This window comes from Pelobates fuscus, chromosome 9 (genome assembly GCF_036172605.1).
Source record: "Pelobates fuscus isolate aPelFus1 chromosome 9, aPelFus1.pri, whole genome shotgun sequence".
NCBI classification, from domain to species: Eukaryota; Metazoa; Chordata; class Amphibia; order Anura; family Pelobatidae; genus Pelobates; species Pelobates fuscus.
In genome coordinates, this window is record NC_086325.1 from 85,340,391 (window position 1) to 85,363,991 (window position 23,601).

At 38.3% G+C, this 23,601-nt stretch overlaps 1 protein-coding gene across 2 annotated transcripts in view; it reads right to left on the bottom strand.

Annotated features, from left to right (window-relative positions):
* Nucleotides 1-23,601, bottom strand: part of COL4A6 (collagen type IV alpha 6 chain) — a 252,067-nt gene that overhangs the window by 144,570 nt on the left and 83,896 nt on the right. For both annotated transcript variants that reach the window (XM_063432131.1, XM_063432130.1), the window contains exon 4: nt 21,409-21,492. In XM_063432131.1, the coding sequence (XP_063288201.1) occupies nt 21,409-21,492 (84 nt within the window). The remainder of the gene's footprint in view (nt 1-21,408; nt 21,493-23,601) is intronic.

Genomic DNA, 23,601 nt, shown 5'->3' on the forward strand with positions numbered 1-23,601 from the left:
TATACTTTGTGTGACTGATTGCAAGAAAAGAATATTAAAGGGGAACTGACAGCTTACTGAATACATTACTGAAAAACACTAATAACTTGTCATGTGATACTCTGTACGTCTTTTTAATGTATATTAAAGATTTGCTTTTTGTATTGGTCTGCGTATCTTGTACCTCTTTTTATCCGATTATACAGCAATGCAGAATTTGTTGGAGCCTTATAAATGCCAGTAACAATAATAATGATTTAGAAACTGACATCATAGACTACAGCCAAGTTACACAATGGATTGGAGGAGAAAAGACAGAAACATTGGATCTATTGTGTACTCTCTCTGTACGCGCTCTTTGCTGATTGCAAGGTGCAAAGGTCTGAGCTCAAAACAATGATCATCAAGGAGCAAAAAATGGAGGCTAAATATGTATTTTTACATTGCAGACCTTACATGTATTTGTTAAATATAGCAGGCAAAGAACATAATATTACAATATAACTGGAATTGGCAGTTCCACTTTAAGGAGGAAATCTGATCAGAGGTCATGTCAGTGGTCCACAGTAAAGAATTATTTATTGGTGCATTCACTTATCAGTAAATTGTGGTGAGAATATGCCAAAATTACTATTAACTAACTAGCATATTTTTGTTGTGACACAAGTTAGGAAAGGGTTCTGGATTGGGTGCGAGTTCTACATAGGAAACCGAAGAAACATCAACACTATTTTCTATTCATTAAATGGCATCTTGGTTTTGTAGAAAAAAAACAAACTTGTCTCACTGAGAGCCTATCAAGTATCTCCATAATAATATTTAAATAAATAAAAATGTGGAGTGCTCTTGGTCCCCACAAACAAACAAACAAAAACGCGGTCTCCCCTTTTTGTCCAACCTATGGTGTGCATGGTGGAGAGGATTAATTAAATAGGACCCAAAGGTTGTGCATTCTAATTCACACCCATAATTGCAAAGGAGAGTTAATTAGATAAAAATGAAAGTTCTTTATTTGCCTTTGAATTATGTCTTAGAGTGCTGGGGTGGGGACACCAATTTGGTACCATGTAACAATCCATCACTTTAAACCCAATGGTCAGCAAGGATACTGACCAAAGGTTTGATTTACAACCTTTGAAGTTGTTAGCACTTAACTTGTAAGGCAATTGGGGGTAAGAGACCTAAAGGCACAGAAATCACATTCCAAGAATAAGCTTGCGATTACCCTAAAGCATCAAGTAAATACAATTAAAAGAAACTATTGAAAGTGTCTAGCTGTAACCCATACATACATGCTCTGACAGGTAAACCCAAAAGGGCAAAGGATTAGTCAAACTCTGATATAATGAATCAATCTTTTATTTTTTTTAATTTTTCTTTAATAAAGAGAATAGGGCATATCTAGTCATTATTTAGGTTTTTAAATATGTATTAAAATAGTGGAGATGTTTCCTGTCTTAGGTATTAGCAGAGAATGGGGACACAGAATGGGTACAAAGAACGGCTACACAGAAGCAGTTTTAGTAATCATTCTCCATATATTGGAAAGATAATATTCACGTACAGATAGATAATATTCACGTAAGGAGATTACTTTCTTACTTTGTCATCTACAAAAACAGCAAGAGGACTTTCTAGTAGAAAAATTATAGAGCTTTTGGAATGCTGTATCAATGCAGCCCTGTGTTTATTGAGCCAAGGAGGTGCACACCATCTGCTTGTGTTTCTTGTCTAGGTTACCTAGTATAAGTCAACAATAGAAGTGTACCATTAAAAGTTAAGATATACCAAGTTTCAAGCACTCCCTCTGGAAAGAGAGACTTGAGCAACTAGAAGCACTTATCTCTTCGTCCCTTGACACTATTCTACCATGGATCCAGATCTACCCTACAAACCCCAAAAGGCAAAGGCATGTATGTTATCAGTAGTAAAAGGCTCACAATCTTACAAATGTGGACTCTATTTCCCAGTAAGTGTCACTCAAACTATTATATATTTCTCATTCAATACAAGTTAACTATTGAAAAAATACTGATTAGGGTAAACGAGTTAAGGAGTCATCCTATGTAGATGTAGATGAGTTAATTCATGTCTATATCTCAAGACTATTGAGGCTCTGACTTGATTGGTAGACATTACTAGATACAAGACAGCACCAGGATACTAATGAATTCACTTCAGTAGAACCGGGAGCCAAACTGGACTATTTGCCAAGACTATATTTGTTGTCTCATGGCACCATATTGATTCCTGGTTAAGACATTTATTCTCTAAATCAACCTATGGAAGAAATATCCACAAAAGGTGGATATAACTTTGTTCTTGTTCAACTGACAGCATGCTACTGTCTTACACTTCAAGCTGGAACAGATTCTCTATAGCATTTTGAATAAGCTGTATCTTTGCATGCTCAGGCTGTATTTGGTCTCAAGTTGGATTGGTCCTCCTGATATATCTGACATACGTTCAGAAGAGCTATACCCGCAAAAAGGGAGCATGACTGGTCACTGCCCACGTTTTCAGCAAGACTTGCCTTAGACAACTTGATAATATGAGTGTTCTACCATGATGCCACTTTTTAATTAGCTTGCAATAGTTTCCTTTGTTCTATATAGATAGTGTTGATGTAGTCTTTTGAATGCAGTCCTTTGTCTCTTCTTATGTCTTAGGCTTTGACACTACTACTCTATACTTTACTACTAGCCACATCCAGAGGTCTGCTGCTATTTCCGAATATTTGGCGGAGTGCTGGGTCATGACCTAAATTGTTTCTTTATGAATAGCAATAACGCTGATTTTCTTAAGTAGACCATGATTTGCTTATTGATTATATTTTATTGTGCAATATAGATATCATACAAATAAAAAAATAATAATACTGATCAGAAATGGGAACACATGAACTGGAAAAAATATTAATACTTGCAAAAACACCTTCTCAATATTACAATGAAAATACAAACAATGATTATGACAATATCAATATGCATTCCAATTAAATTATATCTATCTTTGAGGAATAAAAAAGATACAGGAAATATGCAAGTACAATAAGATTAATCCATTCACGTTAACCCTGTAAAAATATGCATGGTCCCTCTTGGGTAGCTGTCTGGACATGTTAACTGCCATTTGTCCTGAAAACTGTATTCAAAGGGTAAATCAAACAACATGAGAATAAGAAATATGTCCCGAGGAATTTAAGAAAAAAAAAGTTCTTTGGTGTCTATGTTGCCTAGAGCACCTGGATTCCTATAACATGTATATCATATTTATAAAGTTTTTTGTCTTCAGGAAAAAAGAAACTGTAAAGAATATAATAGCGAGTTTGATAAGTTGGCAGCTAGTTTTACAATCTTTTAGTTTAAACATACAGTGTAGCACTTATCCTTTGTTAGTTTCTTACTTGCTGGGAACTGCATTTGTGGACATAAGAAGAAATATCACAAGTCTAGGAATTTTTTTTTTAGTTTTGGTATAAAGTCAAATGTGTCTTTATACGAAGTGATGGCACTATTTCGCACTATATAGCAAATGGTAATTATTGTAACAGCCCCATAAAGAAATACCAAATATGCCCACAAAACTAATGTATGCATTGTGATGCCCCATGCATTTCACATCCTGAAATTCACTAACTGAATTAGTTCTGAGGATGTCAGGAGATGAGTGTTCTAGAAGAACACAAGTATCGACAGCATACTCTAGAACTGTTCATAGGCCTCCCATCCCACAAACCATCAACAGAAAAAATTAAAACTTAATTTTCTTTGCACCCAGCAAATATTCAGGTACTATCTGAAGCTTGAAATATACTCCACCTTATTTATTTTAACCTTTGTCACCATATATTTTTTTTAAACTTTAACAATGTTACAATCTTTACCCATGCCCTCTCTCTCTCTCTCTCTATCTCTTGCCCCCTTGCAGTAAATACCTTCAACTAATTGTGTTTGAAAGGACCACTAAAGGCACTCAAACCAGAGAGGATCACTAAAGACACTTACCTCAGTGGTCTTGTCATGTTTACATTACAGGGTTACATAAAACTTTACTAGTGGCTGTCTTTCTGACAGCCACATGAAGCATTCAGTCATTCTGAACCGAGTGAAATTAAATGCTGGAATTAAATGCAGCTGATAGCATTTAGCATTGGCTGCGCATGTGTATCTCCAATCCATTACTTCTCTATCCGAAGCATTGGATTGGAGGAGATCGAGGAAGATGCCATTAGGCATGCTGATATCTTTAAAGGCTGAGTGGGCAGAGTGGGCAGCTACAGCACAGATGTCCTTGCACTAGAAAAAAGGTAAGTAATCATTCTTTAATTTCATTTTTTAATAGCAAAGGCGTGTGGACAAAGTAGAGTGGACAGAAAAGAATCTAGAATCCCGAAAAACATATTGTTATTTTTGGGAATATAGGTTTGAGGCCTTCCATCTACCAAACAGAAATATATTGGTGCTGTATAAATGTTAATAATAATGTGTCCATTTTCTGTTTCACTACTCTGAAAAGAACCACTGCTCCATTGACCTTCCGAGCAGTTCTGGCTTTGCAGGCTAAGTTTTCTTTAATCTTTGTTTATGGACTGGCAAGTTGGTTTTCTTTGTTCAAAGTATTTTTGTTTGTTTGTTTTTGCAAAATATTCTGGAAAATGTTCATTAGAACTTGAAAAAGACAGATTTTTGTTTCAAAATCCTGGGGGGGAAAAGATTTTGTTTTATTTTTTTCAGAGTTCAGGAACAAAAATCACTCTTTTTCAAAGTTCTAAGCAACATTTTACCAAGACAGAGTATTTATTTAGAATACAGAGTAGAATAAAACTAGTTCAATTTGGTGATATTTATGTTGTTCTTTTTGTTATTTAGCTTCTTTATTTAGTATTAAGAACACTTGTATTTATTTTTAATAATGGGTGCCAGGATATGGATAAAATCCATAAAAGGGGCGGGGCCTGACAGCCAAGATGGCCGGACGTGTCCTCTGAGGGCTCCTGCACCAGAGAGCATACAAATACCTAATCTGTCTGATTTCATGAAGCCCACAACAAAAGGTACCCAGATATCGAACCGGGTACCCACGCGGAGCAGAATGGTACCACTCCGGTGCCAAACCGCCACGGAAAAGCCCGAACCGGCCACGCGGCCTAATCCTGAGCGGGGCCTAGGGCATGGAGGAGGCGGCCGATCCCCCGACTCGAAGCCCGCTCACAAGCGTGAGAAGAGCAAAGCCCTGCAACCCCCCCCCTTCGGACCGGCGGGGGTTATCCCGGTCCACTATGGGGATGACAACCCCTGTAAAACGACGAAACCAAGCGACAAACAAACGGGACCCACGAGGCCCAAACAAAATGGCGGCGACAAAGCAGCATGGGACGAAGCACCCACTACACAAGCCCCCCGGGGATATTGCAGAGTTCTGCGGCAGACTCCTTGATCACCTCTGCACAAAGCTCCACACCCAGAGGCAGGCATTCAGGCGGGCGAGGAGAGAAGCGGCGGCTTGGATCCGCCTGACGACCAGGCGAAATATGAACTGGAACCCTCCTCGGGCCTCCAGAGGGGATCCCAGCGGGCAACGCCGACACCTCATGAGTCGGAAATCGCCATCAAGCCCCTTAGACACAGACACTCACTCCCGCGCACGCCAGGGAGAGAACCGTGAACAGAACCAGCCTGACGGCCTCCTGGTGGCACCGAAACTTCTGGGCCAGCTGCAGACTTCCCCACGTAAATGGACACGCACCGTCTGCAACGAGGTACAACACCACCGGGCAAGTGCAGCAAGCCTCCGAACATCACGGACCTGCACACACACTACGGGCAAGGGAGCCCATCAAGCAGACCGACACCGGGCGCAGAACAGCCAGAGGAAGAACGGAGACACCACACTGAGACACCTCACAGACTATCTCCTGAAGCACATTCATGGCGTCGGATGAAAATACCGCGGATCTGGGTATGGCTGGAGTGCACCCCTGGTAAACCACGGTACAGCACACCACTGGACTCTGACAGCTACAGACTACTGAAACTTATAAATGTGCAACGTATGCCTTACTTTACTTGATGTTCTTCGCTGCTTAGACCGTATTTAATTAATTTTATCTTTATGTTTGCTTAACTATTGCATACGGTAGCCCGCTGTGTAATAGGGCCTAGACAGTCTTGATGTACAGGCATCCCACTCTTCTTAAATTCCGCAATGTATAGCCCGTATTTAGTGTAAAGCTACCAGTATATTAAGTCACTTCTTGAATTTCTCGGACCACAACCTAGCCCACAATTTTCTGGCTGACAAGCACTCTCATGGAACCTCGTGGTCGCTGTTTAAGTTGTTTTCACAGTTGATCTAAATCTGGCATGTCACACTACTAAGCACATTCATCAAGCAAGTCACCGTATGCCTGTTTCATAGGGATCAGTTCAATAGCACACCTAGAACATACCTAATACAACTAAAGCTAGCTAACGACAGTACATATTTTTCTTTGGTGTCTCCGGCCTCATGGCATTGATTAGCCCAGTATGTTGGTAGACGATGGCTTATGCTTCACACAACCCTGCTTACACACCATGCTATAATATACGGCAACACAAACCGCATTACAAACCTAACTTGTAAACATATAGCAGCTCTATTAGAAACTATTGAAATGTTAACCATCATAAAGTGCTAGCTGTATAACGACGACCAATTTAGCATTGTTAAGCTCCAGAACCCGATTGTTTAAAAATCTGCCAAGCTTAGCGTGTTTAAACCAATCTATTACTGTTATAAAGCCTGATATCTATGTTTTTACACAAAATGTATATTGATGTATCAACGTTACATTAATTAAGCTGGATAACCGAGACATACATTATAACCCACCTGTTTGAATAACTCAATGTTTTAAGCTTGTTTAAAAAATATAAAATGAGGCTGATAATTCTAGGAGATTTTGTAACTTGTTATGATGATATTAGCCTGTATAACCCCTGCAAGTCTCCCTCTCTTTATTCTGTACCACCATAACCCTATGCCTCAATAAAAGAAAGATTGACAACAACAAAAAAAAATCCATAAAAGATGAAGAGATAAACTGGCATTATTTAATGACCTCAAGAATTGGTTCATGCTCTTTTTTATGGGAACTCCATCTGACTCTGATATGAGAACATGTTTTTAAACATTACTATTTATTTAAGGTAGAAGTATGTGAGTATGTCTGAACAAAGGGAAAAATTGTATTTGACATTAGAACCACATCAAATTTAGGCTAATCAGGCCCATATAATTGGATAATTTTTGGTTTGCAATTTTGTTTTCAGTTCACTGTGATTTATATTTATTAAATACATTCCTAATATAGGCAGCCTTCGATTATAGTTAAGATTTACAAATCATTGGAACCTTTGATTTAACTCTGAATATCGAATCATCTTATTATAAGGTATAATTTGTGGTCATGGACAATAAGCCGAGTTATAGTTGTGGTGGTCTAAGTTGGTTGTGGTGTGCCAAAACCGATGTTCAGTAGGCCTGTAAAAAGTGGGGCCCACCAAAATTGAATGGTTTGATAAAGGGAGCGGTGGGTGGGTTGAACCAGTAAGTATCGGCCCAGAGGAAGAGGAGGCCTGGGTATTGAAAGGGTGGGTAACCCTTCCAACAACTACAGGCTCAGCCTACAGGCACAGTCTTTCTATTTGTGGTCAGGGACAATAAGCCAAGTTATAGTAGTGGTGGTGTATATTGGTTGTAGTGTGCCGAAACCCACGTTCGGGTAGGCCTGTAAAAAGTGGGCAAAAAGTTTAACACTTTAATACGTGTTGACATTATGTATAATTGTACATAGGCCTTTCTTTATCTTTATTTTGTTCATTATTTTTGTAATCTTTTCATTTGCAGTCCACTTAAAATCAAATAGCTGCTGAACATTTTTTGTCAAATTTACTGTAGATCCCAACAAAGTCTGCTTTCACACCATTAAAGTAAACTGCTCATCCAGAGCCTGTTCTTCTTTATTGGCACTCTAGACTGCTGAGTAAGTAGTAACTTCTCACAGAGCTCACAGCTACCATAAATCTCTACTTTCCTTAGCTGGTTTTCTGAACTGTTTCAGGATGCAACATAAACCAGGACACTGATGTCTGCTAATAGAACTTCACAGCTACTATAGCAATCTGTTTCACAATAGAAATCCATTTGTTCTTTGTTATGATTGAGAGACCCCCATCTACAATGAATGGTATAAAGTGAAACAAAACATTAGTCTCATGCGTGTGTGTGTAAATAGGTTTAGAAATCTCTGCACCATTCGTCCCCAGAAATATTGCAGTATCCTGGTCTCTAACCAGCCGATCACAGCTATTTTTGAAACCACAAGTCTGGACTGTCAGTTAAAAATAGACTATTTCTCACAGTTTATGGGAGTCACTGCATACCTTCATGTGTGCAAACCACTAAAACCTTTTTAATGCTGGATAGAGGGGGAAGGGACACCATGTCACCATACCTGGGAACGCTCATGGTTTCCTAAACAGTAAATCAAGAGGCATGGAGAGGTTTTCAAAGCAATACAAGTTGAGGATGTACCCTGTGTTTTTCTCCCTAAACATATTACTACAGCATGGGAGATTGAAATGTATCTTAGAGGGAATTTGCTCATATATACAATTAGGTATAATATTTGGACACTGACACAAGTTGTTTTTTTTTTTGCTGTTTACCAAAATATATTCAAGTTAGAATTGAATAATGAATATGGGCTTAAAGGGCAGTTTCTCAGCTTTAATTTGAGGGTATCACATCCAGATAGGAGGAAGGGTTTAGGAATTACAGCTCTTTCATATGTATAATCCTCTTTTTCAAAGGGTCAAAAGAAATTGAACAATTGTCTCAAAACGTGTTTTATGGACAGGTATGGAAAATTTCTCTGTTGTTTCCTCATCAATTAAGCAGGTAAAATATCTGGAGTTGATTCCAGGTGAAGAATTCACATTTGGAAGCTGTTGTTGTGAATCCACAACATGCAATTAAAAGAGCTCTCAATGCAAGCAAAACAGGCCATCTTGAAGTTGCAAAAAACAAAAACCATCAGAGAGATAACAGGAGCATTAGGAGTGGCCAAATCAACAGTTTGGTACTTTTCTAAAAAAACACCGGTGAGCTCTGCAACACAAAAAAGAAAAAAGAATAAAAAAAGCATGGAGGAGGCTTGGAGTGGCTCACATTCTGAAGCATGCCACATCATCTGTAAAACACAGTGAAGACAGTGTGATATCATGGTCATGCATGGCTTCCAATGGCACTGGGTCACTAGTGTTTATTGATGATGTGACAGAAGACAGGAGAAGATGGATGAATTTTGAAGTGTATAGGGATATTTTGTCAGATTCAGCCAAATTCAGCAAAGTTGATTGGTGCTTCACTTTACTGATGGACAGTGGCCCAAAACATACTGCGAAAGCCACCCAGGAGTTTTTTTAAGGTAAAGATGTGAAATATTCAGCAGTGGCCGTGTCAATCACCTAACCTCAATCAGATCGAGCATACATTTCACTTACTGAAGAAAAAACTTAAAGCAGAAAAACCCACGAACAAGCAACAGCTGAAGAGCAATGACGAAGCATCACAGAGGAGGAAACCCAGCATTTGGTGATGTCCATGTATTCCAGACTTCAGGCAGTCATTGCTTGCAAAGGATCCTCAACAAAGTAATAAAAAATAACATTTTATTTATGATTGTGGTAGTTTGTCTCTTGTTTTGAGCCCCTGAAATAAGGAGGCTGTGTATGAAAATGGTTGCAATTCCTAATTGTTTCATACAATATTTTTGTTCAACTCCTTGAATTAAAGCTGAAAGTCTACACTTCAAATGCATCTTGGTTGTTTCATTTCAAATCCATTGTGGTGGCGTACAGAGCCAAAATTATGAAAATTGTTTCTGTGTCCAAATATTTTCAGTGTCCAAATATATCCGGTTCAAACTGTATATATAAATATGATCACACCTGTCCTGCAGGACAGTGTAAATAACAAGGAATCATCCATTGAGACTTGTTGAAAGGAGATTTTATCTACACCAACTGACATGACATGAATGTTGACAGTACGAACCACAAATATATGTAATCTGATAAGCAGTGAGGGTGTTTAATCAAATTCAGAATATGCTGGCTCTATATAAATAATTGTACTTGTAACAGATTTTTAAAAAATATATTTTAATTTTATTTCCTATATAAAAAAAAGTTTAAATCTCATGTCAGTGTCACTTTCCTATTTTAAATCTCCTAACACTATTATACTCCTTGCAGCATTTTCTCATCTAAATCTCCTAATGTAGTTGCACTCCTTGCTGCCAGTAAACTCTCAAATGACCTGAGAGTGACATCATAGTTTTTGGACATCTCCTGCAGTTGTCAGCAATACAGATTCCTTGCTGGCCCAAACATGTACGAAATAAAAGCTAATGGCAAACTGCAGAGAGAGATGCAAATGGTTTGAAAAGTACAGATTTATTTTGTTAAGGCCTATAAAATGTATGTTATGTAATGTGAACGAATATAATAGAGCACAATCCCTCCATTCAATGCAAAGAATTTATTTTCCTTGAATCCTTTGAGTTCACTTTTTAACCTGTCATTTCAACTGTAAGTAACTTTTTGTAATCCCATATACATGATACAGAAGATCAATACACAATCAATGAGTTCTATAACAGAGTCTAGATGTTTAGATGTAAAGATGTTTAAACAGCAATTGGATAAACACTTGCAAAAGCATAATATTCCGGGATATCCTTTTTAGTTAGTGGGGTAATAGCTGCTTGACCCTAGGATAAATCTGACTGTCATTCTGGGGTAAAGAAGGATTCTTTTCCTAGTTTGTTGCAAAATTAGAAGTGCTTTAAACTGTTTTTTTTTTTCCTTCTTTTGGATCAACAGCAAAAAAAAACAAATGAGAGAAAGGCAGAACGTGATGGACGCATGTCTCTTTTCAGCCATGTAACTATGTAACATGTATAGTGAGATTTGCTCATGTTAATTCATTGAATGAGATATTTTTTTAAACGACTGGGGCAGAGGACAATATTAAACATGTGTTATTTAACAGCGGTGGATGAGGAGCAGAAAAGCAGCAATTTTGAATCAGATCCGTGAACTTTGGTTTGTGTAGAACATCTGTTCGGAAAGCATATCATTTGTAAAACTAAATAATATTAGAGTACAATTATTTATCTGTAGCACAAACTATCTCTATGCGCTGTACACATTTGTATACAGTGATTTCCTGTATCATGTGTTTGGCAGCGGATAAACCCATTTATAAGGCCTAATAAAAATCTAAGTGACAAAATAAAATAATCTACCGTTATTAATGTACAAGCTTAAATAATCCACTCTTCTACATTGCAGTTTTTTTTTTGTACATTTTCCATTCTGTGAGATATTTACAGATTTTTCATAATGCGTCCGCTTGTCACACGGCGTATGAGCCAAAAAAGTGATGTTGATAAAATCTTTCAAGAATAGGATCTATGACATCTACATTGCAGCAGTCTGTTTCGTGGTAATTAGAATCTTACAGGGGATTGTGGCATGTTACAGTGTTTAGGGGAAAACACCTGGCTGTCTGTGGCTTGTGTAATGAGTTATGGTGTCCAGTGAATACCAGAGCTAGTTATATCAACAGCTGGGGCCACCGTTTACATTTGCTAGGGGGAAACTATCCAGAGAGGTCAGTGCATTATTTTTACCCTTTCTGTGATCTTTCCCTTCTTATCTCTGTTTTAGCTGGTGTACCTCTGACAGGCAAATACATCACAATAAAACAATAAATTAAGGGACAGTGATTTAAACTAATATGACTGGGAGGAATGCATTTTTTTTTAGGGAATTACCTGTAAGATCTAAATTCCAGGTATAAATTTATATTTAATAAATGTTCATCTTCTTAATTTTCATGATGTTACAAACTGTGTAGATAAACACGTGGGCCTTTTATTCTTTTATCTCTTATGGGAGAAGTCTCCCAGATATCACTACTTATGTGAAACAGTCCCTATTATGGGTCCTAATCACTCTGTCCATCTTTTCTATCCTAATGTTGCTCTTTTATAGGAGGTTAATAATGTTGGTGTTTCTAAATGCCTAACACAGCTCCACTGTAATAATGCTGTATTTAAACTACAATAAATGTGTTTAGAGATCAGTCTGTGTAAATGCAACAACTGTTCTTGTTCTAAATTACATTTTAGTTGCAGAAATGGTTATTAATGAGTTACCTAAAATTTCTCAGACCCCTGAAATTAAAGTTTTGAATGTTGGGAGGTAAGTGCTTCAGCCCTAGGCAAGTAATTTAATGGTTGTTTTTTTGTTTTGTTTTACTGCATTATATTATTCTCTCGTTGGTTCTTATCTCCATCTTCTCCTATTTTTTTAATTTCAGACCTAAAGAGTACTAATGCACTCAAACCTAGCCCTCGTCAGCAGCACACCATTTAAATGCAGTCCTACAGGCCATGTGTAGTGCAGTGAATGAGTATCTCAGAATGCAAGATGATACCGATGAAGACCAGAGAAGGTAGATTCCATCAAATATAGATTTCAGACTGGGTACAGAGGATTTTTCAGGTGCATCGTGAGGGATCACTAAGAATATATCCTGGTGTATTGAATTATCAGTTGTAAGTTAGAAGAATTCTTACACATCATGCCTTGGGACAAAAATTATTTTTAAAATGAATCCCTGCACACTCCTGTTCCAGGGAACCTTTTTTTGGTAAACCTTTAGATAAAATATCCCTTAGATAAACATACTTTTACTTTATGAAGACACCAGAACTGCTGGTGAAATTGAAGTACTTATAGAGACCGAGTAATATATTGATAATGCTGAGCTTGACAAACAGGAAGACTATTTTGAAGAAAAGCATAGTCCTCTTCTTATTGAGATGGAATGTCAGCATTCACAAACATTTTATATACTAGTCAAAATGGCTCCGGTAAAAAAAACACAACTATGCAAGAAGAATCCAAAAATGTCAACAGGAAGGTGTTGTTACAAATGTACCAGTAGGTGAATGCTTCCAGAGCATCTACTCTTACCAATGATGGAAATGAAACCTTGGGAAAACATGGCTTAATCTGGATCAAAAGAATGTCAACAAATGAATCACAGATAAAGAAATTCTTAATTGAAAAAGTAGCCTTCATCCCACTCTGCATCTTACTAGACAACTGACAGCTGGATGAGATATGATAACATTCCAGTTATTCAATGTCATTACAGATTCTTCCTGTTCTTTGCCATAACACAACACATATAGTTAAAAAGAAGGTCTTAGTCTCAGTATGCCCCCTAGAACCTTTCCAACTAGCTAGTGACTCAAATGGGGTTTCTACAAGAACAGAGGTTTACCATATTGCAGTTTATGCATGATATCCTTCTCTTCAACCTAAACTGACTTTTGCCATCCAGACAACAGGCTGAGAATGAGGCCAGGACAGAGTACTTTGAGTATGTTCCTCTATTGTTATTGGAAATGGTCAACACAAACCAAAAATTCTAACTGTTACGCTTTATGTACAATAATAATATTCTTCGTGTCTGTGAGAGTGCTGTTTACAATTTTCAATCATACATAGATATTTGCATAGTCCAGAATGGCGGTACTACTGGTTATTTATGATTACATGTTCTTTACTGTAACCCGTTATGGGAACAAGTAATGCTATTAATAATGTAATGTGTAGTTTTCTTTCACAGCTACACCAATTATTAAAAGCTACGTTGATAGCCATCTGTAAGGTCATAACCTAGAACCACATTTTTTTTCCCTGTAGGATTTGCATTCATGCCATAAAATCCCGTTCAATCATGTGTCTTCTAAAGTCAATCTGCTTGACTACACCCAAAACAGAGCCTTGCAGCATGATTTCACACTGTCATTTCAACAGTACTGGCCAAAGGCTGTCACATTTCTATGAATGTAAAGAATGTTTATTAACATACTGCATAGTCTTTATTAGAATGCAGATTAGAATACTTAGAGTCTTTTTAAACATCCTAAATGTATGTTAGTATTTTGTGGAGTCTATACAAAAATTGAAAAGGGGAATAAGCATGTTGAAAAGTCCATATAAAAAATGTCTATTAGCTGTTTGAAGAGTCTATCGCATATGAACAATTTCAATGTTTTTTTTCTGTTTTCTTTACGATATTATTGAAAAACTGCCTCCCTGTCGCAATAATATGTTAAATTTCTCTGGTATTCTGTAAAGAAATCCAACACACACACACATAAAAAAAGGATTAAGGTCTAAATTCCATGTAACTATGTTATACAAACATAAAACACATCACACTGTTTGTCATCTGCAGTTTATACATAGACATCTGCATAGCTGTATCAAGATATGGTGCAAAAAAAAAAGGAACATAATTGCAGTACACAAACAAAATAATGGTGACAAAGAAGTGTAGACCTGGTAGAGAATTTAGAAATTGTGGCTAAAAGTCAGATAGGACTGGTCTCGAAGGCCTCTTCTAGAATTGCAGAACAAAACAGGAGGCCTGCTAACTATATGATATGAAACCAGGGTCCAAGGAGCAAGTTCAAGTTTACTACAAAAGGGCCCATAATCTCTAGAGTGGAGACCCCAAGCTCCTCTACACAGAATACAGCTTCTTTATGTGAACGCTAAAGAGGGGATGAGGTAGTTGTCCATGGTAGCATGGTGCAAGAGGTTCTTGATGATTTTAGTGAGAAGGAACTTTCAATGAACTCACTGATGTTCACATTTATGTTAATTGTTAAATTATGTTTATTTTAAATGCTTCACATTTAATGTTACTGTCTCTTTAACCTCTTAGATTGGTTATAAGACAATAATTTTATTATTTAGTTTAGACATTCTTAAATGGCCACTAAGCACTATTTTCATTAAATGCAAAAGTTACAGTGCAGGGAGTACCTTTCTTTTTGTCTACATGCCCAGAGCTGTTTATAGCTGCATCAATTTGGAACAAATGATGGAGATCATTATCAGTTGTGTCCTTGATCAAAGTGTGGACAGAGGAGGAGTTTTACTCCATCCTTTACCTTAATACCTCAATCTAATTTGTGGACAATTTGGATGGACACCCCTCTCCCCTTCCTTCCTTCAGAACAGAGCTATAGCTGTACACCTGCATGGTTTGGGACATAACTGCACACAGCCTAGTTTAAAAAAACTGTGAACGGGACTGTGAACAAGCTGATATCAACTTATTGACTATTCATCCTATGAAATAAGTGGAACCAAAGTTATGGGCTAAATGACTTATCTCATAAACCAAGTCTGCTGTTTTCTTTATTTTGTATATTTCTTATGCATTATCTATATGATGCATTACAATGTGGTCAGTTCTTGTATATTGGTCCCCTTTAAAGTCTAAGACAATCATTTATATTTCTTCTCCCTTGAAGCCATGTTTATCAACAAGTTACTCCTTTTCTGCCGGGCTGCACAAAATAAATATCTAATACGGATATATCGTGCACTTATCATTTTTACAATCATGTTTGGAATGGATCAAAGTTTTAAAAGCAGCCTGTGTAACAAAACCACAATTTGTTTGTTTAAATACTATTTAACCTATGGAATGATGGGCTAATGCAGAAGACCACCCAGCCAGTTGAAACATTTGCTTTGTTGCTGTTTGAAAAGCACAATTAAATAGTAGTTATATAAAAGCAGTCGCTTCTTTTAGACTTTTAAGCTAATAAAGCTACTTATAGCTGTTAAAAGATTGTACAATCACGGTTCACCTATCTATAATCATCTATCTCCCGTAACTAGGTAGTTACAACAAAACCTGACCCTCTGCAAAATGCACTCAAATGGAAGTCTGTGGCATACAATTTTAACCCCTTAAGGACCAATCTTCTGGAATAAAAGGGAATCATGACATGTCACACATGTCATGTGTCCTTAAGGGGTTAAAAAAAGGAGGACGTTGTATTAACTATTTCTAAATTCACTATCAAAATGAAGGCTTTCAAACCCACTTTACGCCTGTGTCTAAACTACATATCCAATAAACAATGCGTAACTTGAAAGCCCTCAGATTAGAATAAGATTGGTGGAGCCTCTTCCTGGTTTGGGATTCTCTGTCTGAACGCTCAGACCTCGCGAGAGGAGCCCGGCGGAGCTGCTGGCTAGAGCTCCCCGGGTCCTCCTCTGCTTCCCTCACTCCCCAGCCGGCGGTCGCATATCAGTGCCTCTGGGTCGGTGGGGAGATCTCCCCACCGGCCCATAAAGGCACACAGCAGGGTCAGCTCTCAGATAGCGCCGGCTATGCATGGGCGGACAGGGGAGATCTCGCCTGCCGGCCACGAGATACGGCCATCGCGGACTACCAGGCATTTGCCCGGTATGCCCGATGGCCAGTCCAGGCCTGTTAGACAGCCATGTTTCAGTGCTAACTCCCACCCCATGTGTCCCCAATTGAGTGTTAATATGTGTGTAGGAGTTTAGAAAAATACCTCTCTCTGTCTTACTAAGCTTATATTTATTAGTATCTCCAACAAATGCAATACATACATATAATACATACACACAGACTGCTGAATACAGTCACAGACTGCTGAACACATTCACACACCGACTGCTGAATATATACACACACCGACACACACAGACTGCTAAATACACACACAGAAAGACTGCTGAATACATACACACAGACTGCTGAATACGTACACACAGTCCGCTGAATACACACACACAGACTGCTGAATACACACAAACTGCTGAATACAAACAGACTGCTGAATACACGCACTGCTGAATAAACACACACAGACTGCTGAATACATACAGACTGCTGAATACACAGACTGCTGAATACACACATTGTGGAATACACATACAAACAGACTGCTGAATACACACACACACACACACACACACACACACACAGAAAGCCGAGTACACACAGACAGACTACTGAGTACACACAGACTGCTGAATACATACACAGTCTGCTGAATACATACACACATGCTGTGTGTGGGGGGGTGCTGTGTGGGGGAGGAGTGCTGTGTGTTTGTGGGGGTGCTGTGTGGGGAGGTGCTGTGTGTGTGTGAGGGGTGCTGTGTGTGGGAGGAGGAGTGCTGTGTGTGCGGGGTGCTGTGTGGGGTGGATGGGTGCTGATTGGGGGGAGGAGTGCTGTGTGGGGGAGGAGTGCTGTGTGTGTGGGGGGTGCTGTGTGGGGGAAGGAGTGCTGTGTGTGTGTGGGGTGCTGTGTGTGGGGGGGTGCTGTGTGTGTGGGGTGGAGGGGTGCTATGTGGGGGTGCTGTGTGTGGGGGGATTGTGGTGCTGTGTGTGGGAGGGTAGGAGTGCTGTGTGTGGGTGGGGTGCTGTGTGTGGGGGTGCTGTGTGTGTAGGGTGGAGGGGTGCTGTGCGAGGGGAGGAATGCTGTGTGTGTAGGGGTGGTGCTGTGTGGGGGAGGTGTGATGTGTGGGGGGAGGAGTGCTGTGTGTGTGGGGCGGTGCTGTGGGGGGAGGGGTGCTGTGTGTGTGGGGCGGTGCTGTGGGGGGAGGGGTGCTGTGTGTGGGGGAAGGGGAGCTGTGTGTGGGGGGTAGAGGTGCTTTGTGTGTGGGGGAAAGAGGTGCTGTTTGTGGGGGGGCTGTGGGAAAGAAACATAAAAAAGAGATACTTAAATTTTTTATCCCCCCTCCCTTCTACCACCTGTACCATAGATTCGCCATCACTGGTTTAGGATTTACCTAAGAGGTTTTGCCTTAACGTGATCGGTAAACTTACATTTTTTCTGGCCATTGAAGTGATACTAAAAAAAACTCCAGTTATTTAAATATGCATAGAGTTAGTGTGCAAGTAACTTTGTTTTAAAATTCTATATACTGAGGCTGATGCATACTATAGACATTGCTGCCACCCAGGAGTAGTGTGAGTTTGAGCGCAGGACTTAAATGTGTATGTTTAGAATTAGTGCAGTGATAGTTAAACTTTGTGGTCAGATATTAGCTAAAGGGACACTATAGGCACACAAACCACTTTAGCTCATTGAAGTGATCTGAATGCACTGTTCCAGTCCCCTTAACCCTGCATTTGTAATTATTGCAGTTATTGATAAACTGCAATAATTACCCTGCAGAGTTAACTCCACCTCTTGTTGCTGCCTAACCAGACAGCCACTACAGGCACTTCCGAGAGGTTAGGCGATTTTGGTTGCCCAAGTGACGCTGGACGTTCTCATGCTGTGCGATGGGGCATCGTAGGTTACTATAGTGCTTGGAAAACAACTTTGTTTTCCTAACGCTACAATTTCCCTTTAACATTTACCGTGATATCTATTTCCAGTGCCAAATGTATACATCAATATATGAATGCAGATATGAGCACATAAGAAGAATATAAACAATTGGTGATATTCTGTTATTGTCTAGCAACATCTTCTGTTTCTGTTACAAGGTAACCACTAATTACCTTCTTCCATAATTACAATGGGAATGAGGATAATTGGTAGTTATTCCTTTTTTTTAACTCAAATGAGGACTTTTGTAACATGAAACAAATTCCTTTCATTTTTTTTGGTCTATAGAATGGTAAATCTTTAAGCTCAGACTGCTGCAGAGCAATTTGCAGTTAATCAGATTAGGGGGTTTAAACGGGAATGAATCTTTTGCAGTATGTGTAATATCTGTAGTTTTTCATAGATCTGTATTTATGATGATGGGATTGGTTACACTGGGACCTCGAGAGCCAAGAAAATTCAACCAAACTCAAAGCAAAGAGGATTATCATAGTAACTCAGTCTAGCACTGACTCTTCAAAACTCTTCAAAACTACGATTCAGAAATGGTCCTCGAGACTCTTGATTTTCATCTTTATTCCAAGTATGTTCTAGCTCATATCCCTGCTTGAATACAGGTAACTCAGGCATATCCTTGAGTCTCTAAAAACTAGAGTTTCTATGAGCACTGGTGGTGGAAGTACTTGAATATCACAATTGACAGTTTGCTACATATAACCTTTGGGATGGGTAATTAAATGGTTAATATTTTGAAGTATCTCAGCTTATTGAGAAAGCGAATATAAGCATGTTTATAGAATGAAGATCTATGTTTATTTAATGCAGATCTATGTTTATTTAGAGTTCTGATATTATATCTAAGTGTAGGATTAGATTTAATTTTCCAGAAAATATTCTCACGCAGAAGAGGTTTTAATATCCGAGAGTACACACATAAAATATGCATATGTCAAGTTAATTCATCTGACAAAGTATGTCTTCGCTATTCTTATTCTCTAATAGATTTTGAGCCAATTGTACTGATCTGAATAAAAGGCTAAATGAATAGGTTTATATAACACTAATTGTGGATAAATGCTATGGATGTCAGAGGGGAGAGCAGGAAAAATAAACAGTTAAATGAATTCTGAGATTTGCCCAATTGACAAGGGTTATTCCTGATAAGAAAGAGTTGAAGAGGCACATTTGGTTCTCAGATCTGCTGTGAAAACAGGTCCAAGCGTTTGTGACAATCTAACAAAAGGCATGCCAACAGATTTCTATGCAATGTCAACAATGTTGCAGCCAGTTCAAACAGCCATGCCAAGGCTTGACAGAGTGAATAGGAAGATATGTGCATCCTTGCTCAGCCCACATGTTTTGGGCACCAGCTGCGGGGCCTTTCATTTTAGTATAAGCTGCTATTACTATTGATCTTCACTCAAAAAGAAATAATATTGTGGTCAATGCCTTGCACTTCACTTGATGGAGGCTTTGATGCCAGTGCAACCAAATAAATTTGGTCTTTCAAAAGAAAGACACACTAAAAAAATGATCGGAATGTGGCACATAGCAATTGACCTGGGACTCTGTTTACAAAACGAACTACTTTGCTGTTTGCTTGCTAGCCGGCTCCTATAAATTCAGGCCACCAAACACTCCAAACACTCCAGTTGTTGTTGACCATGCACTCCCATTATTCTCATCCAGCTTCTGATGGAACCTGGAGGGCCTCGGGTACCCAGTCCAGATCTCGTTGTCTATAACAAATGTCAATCAATGTCACATAGGTGTGAAATCTTGATTACTTAAAGGACACAGCATTATTTTATGGAACATGATTAGTATTCAGTACTTTGAAACTGGATTCCCAGAACCCTGAATTTAAGATGATGCTTAAAATTACCATCAATCAAAAGTCAGGCGAGGTGACAAAGATATGCAACATTGCAAAGGTGATGGAGCATAGAGTGCTCTAATCCTACTCTCAGCTCTGATGGTTACTACATTAAAAAATAATTTTCATGAACTAAAATGAAAAAAAAAAAATTAATTCAATCTATTTGGTAAGTATGCAATTATAGAAAAAAATAAAAAATCTTTCCTGATCCTATTGTGTGTAGAGAATATGCTTGCACTATCCCACAATGCATGCAACTTGTTCACAAAAAACAATATGTACGCCAGCATACACACACACCAAAACTACTACTCACTTAAATATTATGGTTTCCTTTGTCTTACATTTCATAAGCATTTATCTCTGTGTATCTGCAATTTCTAATAATAAAAGTATTTGGATTTAGTTTTCTTTAACATCTGTGGATTTGCTGACTATGGCCACGATTTAATATTGTTGGATAAGCTTTCCAAAAAAATGTAATATTGCGGACTAAACTTTTAAAATTACTTAATATTATAAAAAAATATTTATAGGTATTATTTTGTAATCATTTTATATTTTTTTTACATATTCATATATTTTTTTTTTTTGTATGATTTTTTTTTACATTTTAAGATTTTGAAAAAATATATATTTTAAAAGGTTATCCAAAAATCAGAAATCATTTGGGAAGTTTACTCAACAATATTAAACCGAGGCCTATATTCTGGAAGTGTGTCGTGTTTTCTTTTGTTAAGGTTACAGTTTCGCTATGGAATATGATACCAGTAAATATCATTTTCTCTGATACACTTGCTCTAATACACTCAGAACACAATCTGTAGATACATCCCCCAAAAATCTGTTAAACGTTACTTTGCAGCCTATGGATGACAGGTTCACTTTAACCTGTTACAGAATGTTACAGCGTTACAAGCTGTTTTGGTTGCACAGGGATTAATCAAAATCACAAAATAGGCTTTCCTTCTTCCTTAGCCAGACCTGCCTTCACATGTGTTCAACAGCATGATAGTTACAAGTAGAGTAATACAAGCCAAGGTTTGGCAGGCCTCTCGTTAGGTCAAAAACCTGCATGGGCCCGCAGTTGTTCCAATTCTCCTGCCCAGATGTAGATTGTTGCAGGATGGTTTGCCAGATGTTTTTTTTTTTTTTTTGCAGAATAAAAAAAGGAAGTGATAAGATTTACATGAACATGTTTTCCATCCAATCTGGAACAGTAAATAAAGAAAACTTACCCGAGCGCCTTTCTCTGGAAAGCATTTGCAGCCCCCGCTGCAATCTCGTCCTGCACATGGCCCCTGATATGTCTTCTTCACTCCCTGCACAGAGGAAAACATAAATATGAGATCATTTGTGGCTCCCACAGTCTTGGATAAATAGATTACCACCCGCTTTATAACTGTTTGCATTCACTCTGACAGTGATGGCCCGAACTGTAATCACTCCTGACAAGTGTTTGGTAACATATGCCATAAGGATACATTGCAACTAGCCTCCCAAGCATTCTCTATATCCATGCGAGGAGAATATTTTCCTTTCTTAACACATGTATGTAAACCAATGACCCTGCTGAATAGCCCACCCAATAACCCATGGCTTTGCAACCCGTGGAACTCCAGCTGCTATGGAGCTTGACATCCTTGACCAGCATCGGAAAGGTCCACCGAAAGACCCAGATGGAAAACTAGAGACAGGGGTGGCCAAATGACAGATCCCAGCTGTTGTAGAATTGAAACTAACTTGATGTAACATTGAAATTCTAGAACAGCTGGGGTGTACTTTTTGGCAAACTTTGTACTGACTATCAGTAACTTTATGTTGACCATTTATTCTGTCTACATTCTAAACCACTTGGTGTATTAAAGATCTGTATCACTGTTATTTTACCGTATGGTTGTTGCATTAAATAATTAGTTGAATAAATAAGCCCCCTAAAGACAAGCTCCATGTCTTGATCTCACATTCCTGCAGGAAAACTGGCCAGTTGTACATTTCCTATAAGTCACTATGCAGCATTTCCCCCATTCTAGTTAATGAAACAACTTGCGATATGAAGGTAAAAGCAGCAACTCGTTCAGTTAAAAAAAAAATGAAGTAATGAAAGAAGGATAGTCTGTTGGTTTCATTATTAATTGAGATCCAGTCCTCCTTGGTTTAATTGAAGAGTACATCCAGGGACATTTTACACTGAAATCTCTGGGTACCAATCAAATGATCCATTAAACGTTTACAATATTTTGCTAATTTTACTGGTGGGCTATAATTCACGTCACCTCTATTTATTGTTAATTGGCTCCTGGTGATGTTCTGCATTATGGAAATAATAATTCTGTCTCAAATTCAGCAAACATTGTGATATAAATTCTGTATAAATAATTCTTTCCAGACTGCAATATTTTTTTAAAAAGCACCAAGCTTACAAAATATAAAAAAATATGTTATAAGCACTTAGCCACAGATGCTCAACTTGTAAGGGTGTGAGATGGGAACGAGGGAAGGGATTTTATTTCCTCTTGTCCCATCTTGTTGGTTCTTTTGCCTGGAGCATCAAAGATATCTAACCAGTTTCAAGATGATGTATTGCATACATTCTTTAATTTGTTTCCTTAAGGGAATAATATCATAGGGGGTTTATTATATAAGCCATACAAATAGTTTTCTTGTTATAATTCAAATGAATGTATTTAAATGGAAGTTTAAAAAAAGTAAAAAATGTGATAACATAGAGAACCAATACACACCCAACACTGCAAAATGCACAAAAGCAACTACACATAAATAAATAAATACATATATTAAATAAAAAGCATGCTTACTGGTTACAATTTATCTCCTTAATGGAGAAAAAGAAGGTTATTTGCATTAAATGCTCAGTATGCCCCCCCCTCCCCCCCAACCCCCCAGAAGGCAGTTGTGATATCAAATAAAAAAAAGTGTTATTTATCAAACTCTATCTCTCTACATGTTGATATATCCACCTATCTAAACAATAATAGCACAAACAACTACATCAGTTGCTAGATTCATAGAACACTATTATTCAACGTATTCATTCATATTCTCTGTGTATCTATATTATTGTGCTGCTTCCGGTCCAGGTTGAACTGATTCAGGGAGCCGGGCACGGAGAGCACACAGCAGCCAGGCAGAAGGGCTTTGAGACCTGGTAAATGAAGAGCAGGGCTGGCAGAACACTGTAGATGGAATCTTTCACTTTAGCAATATGAATGAAGTCCAGAAGAAGATTAAAAGTATATGGATGTCCAAACATTGAAACTGATTAGACTCCTTACTGTGTAACAGCTTTAGGGGACTCCAGACACCAGTGGGCTTTAGTGGTTAGGGTGCTAATGGAAATCCTTTAACCCCTTAAGGACCAAACTTCTGGAATAAAAGGGAATCATGACATGTCACACATGTCATGTGTC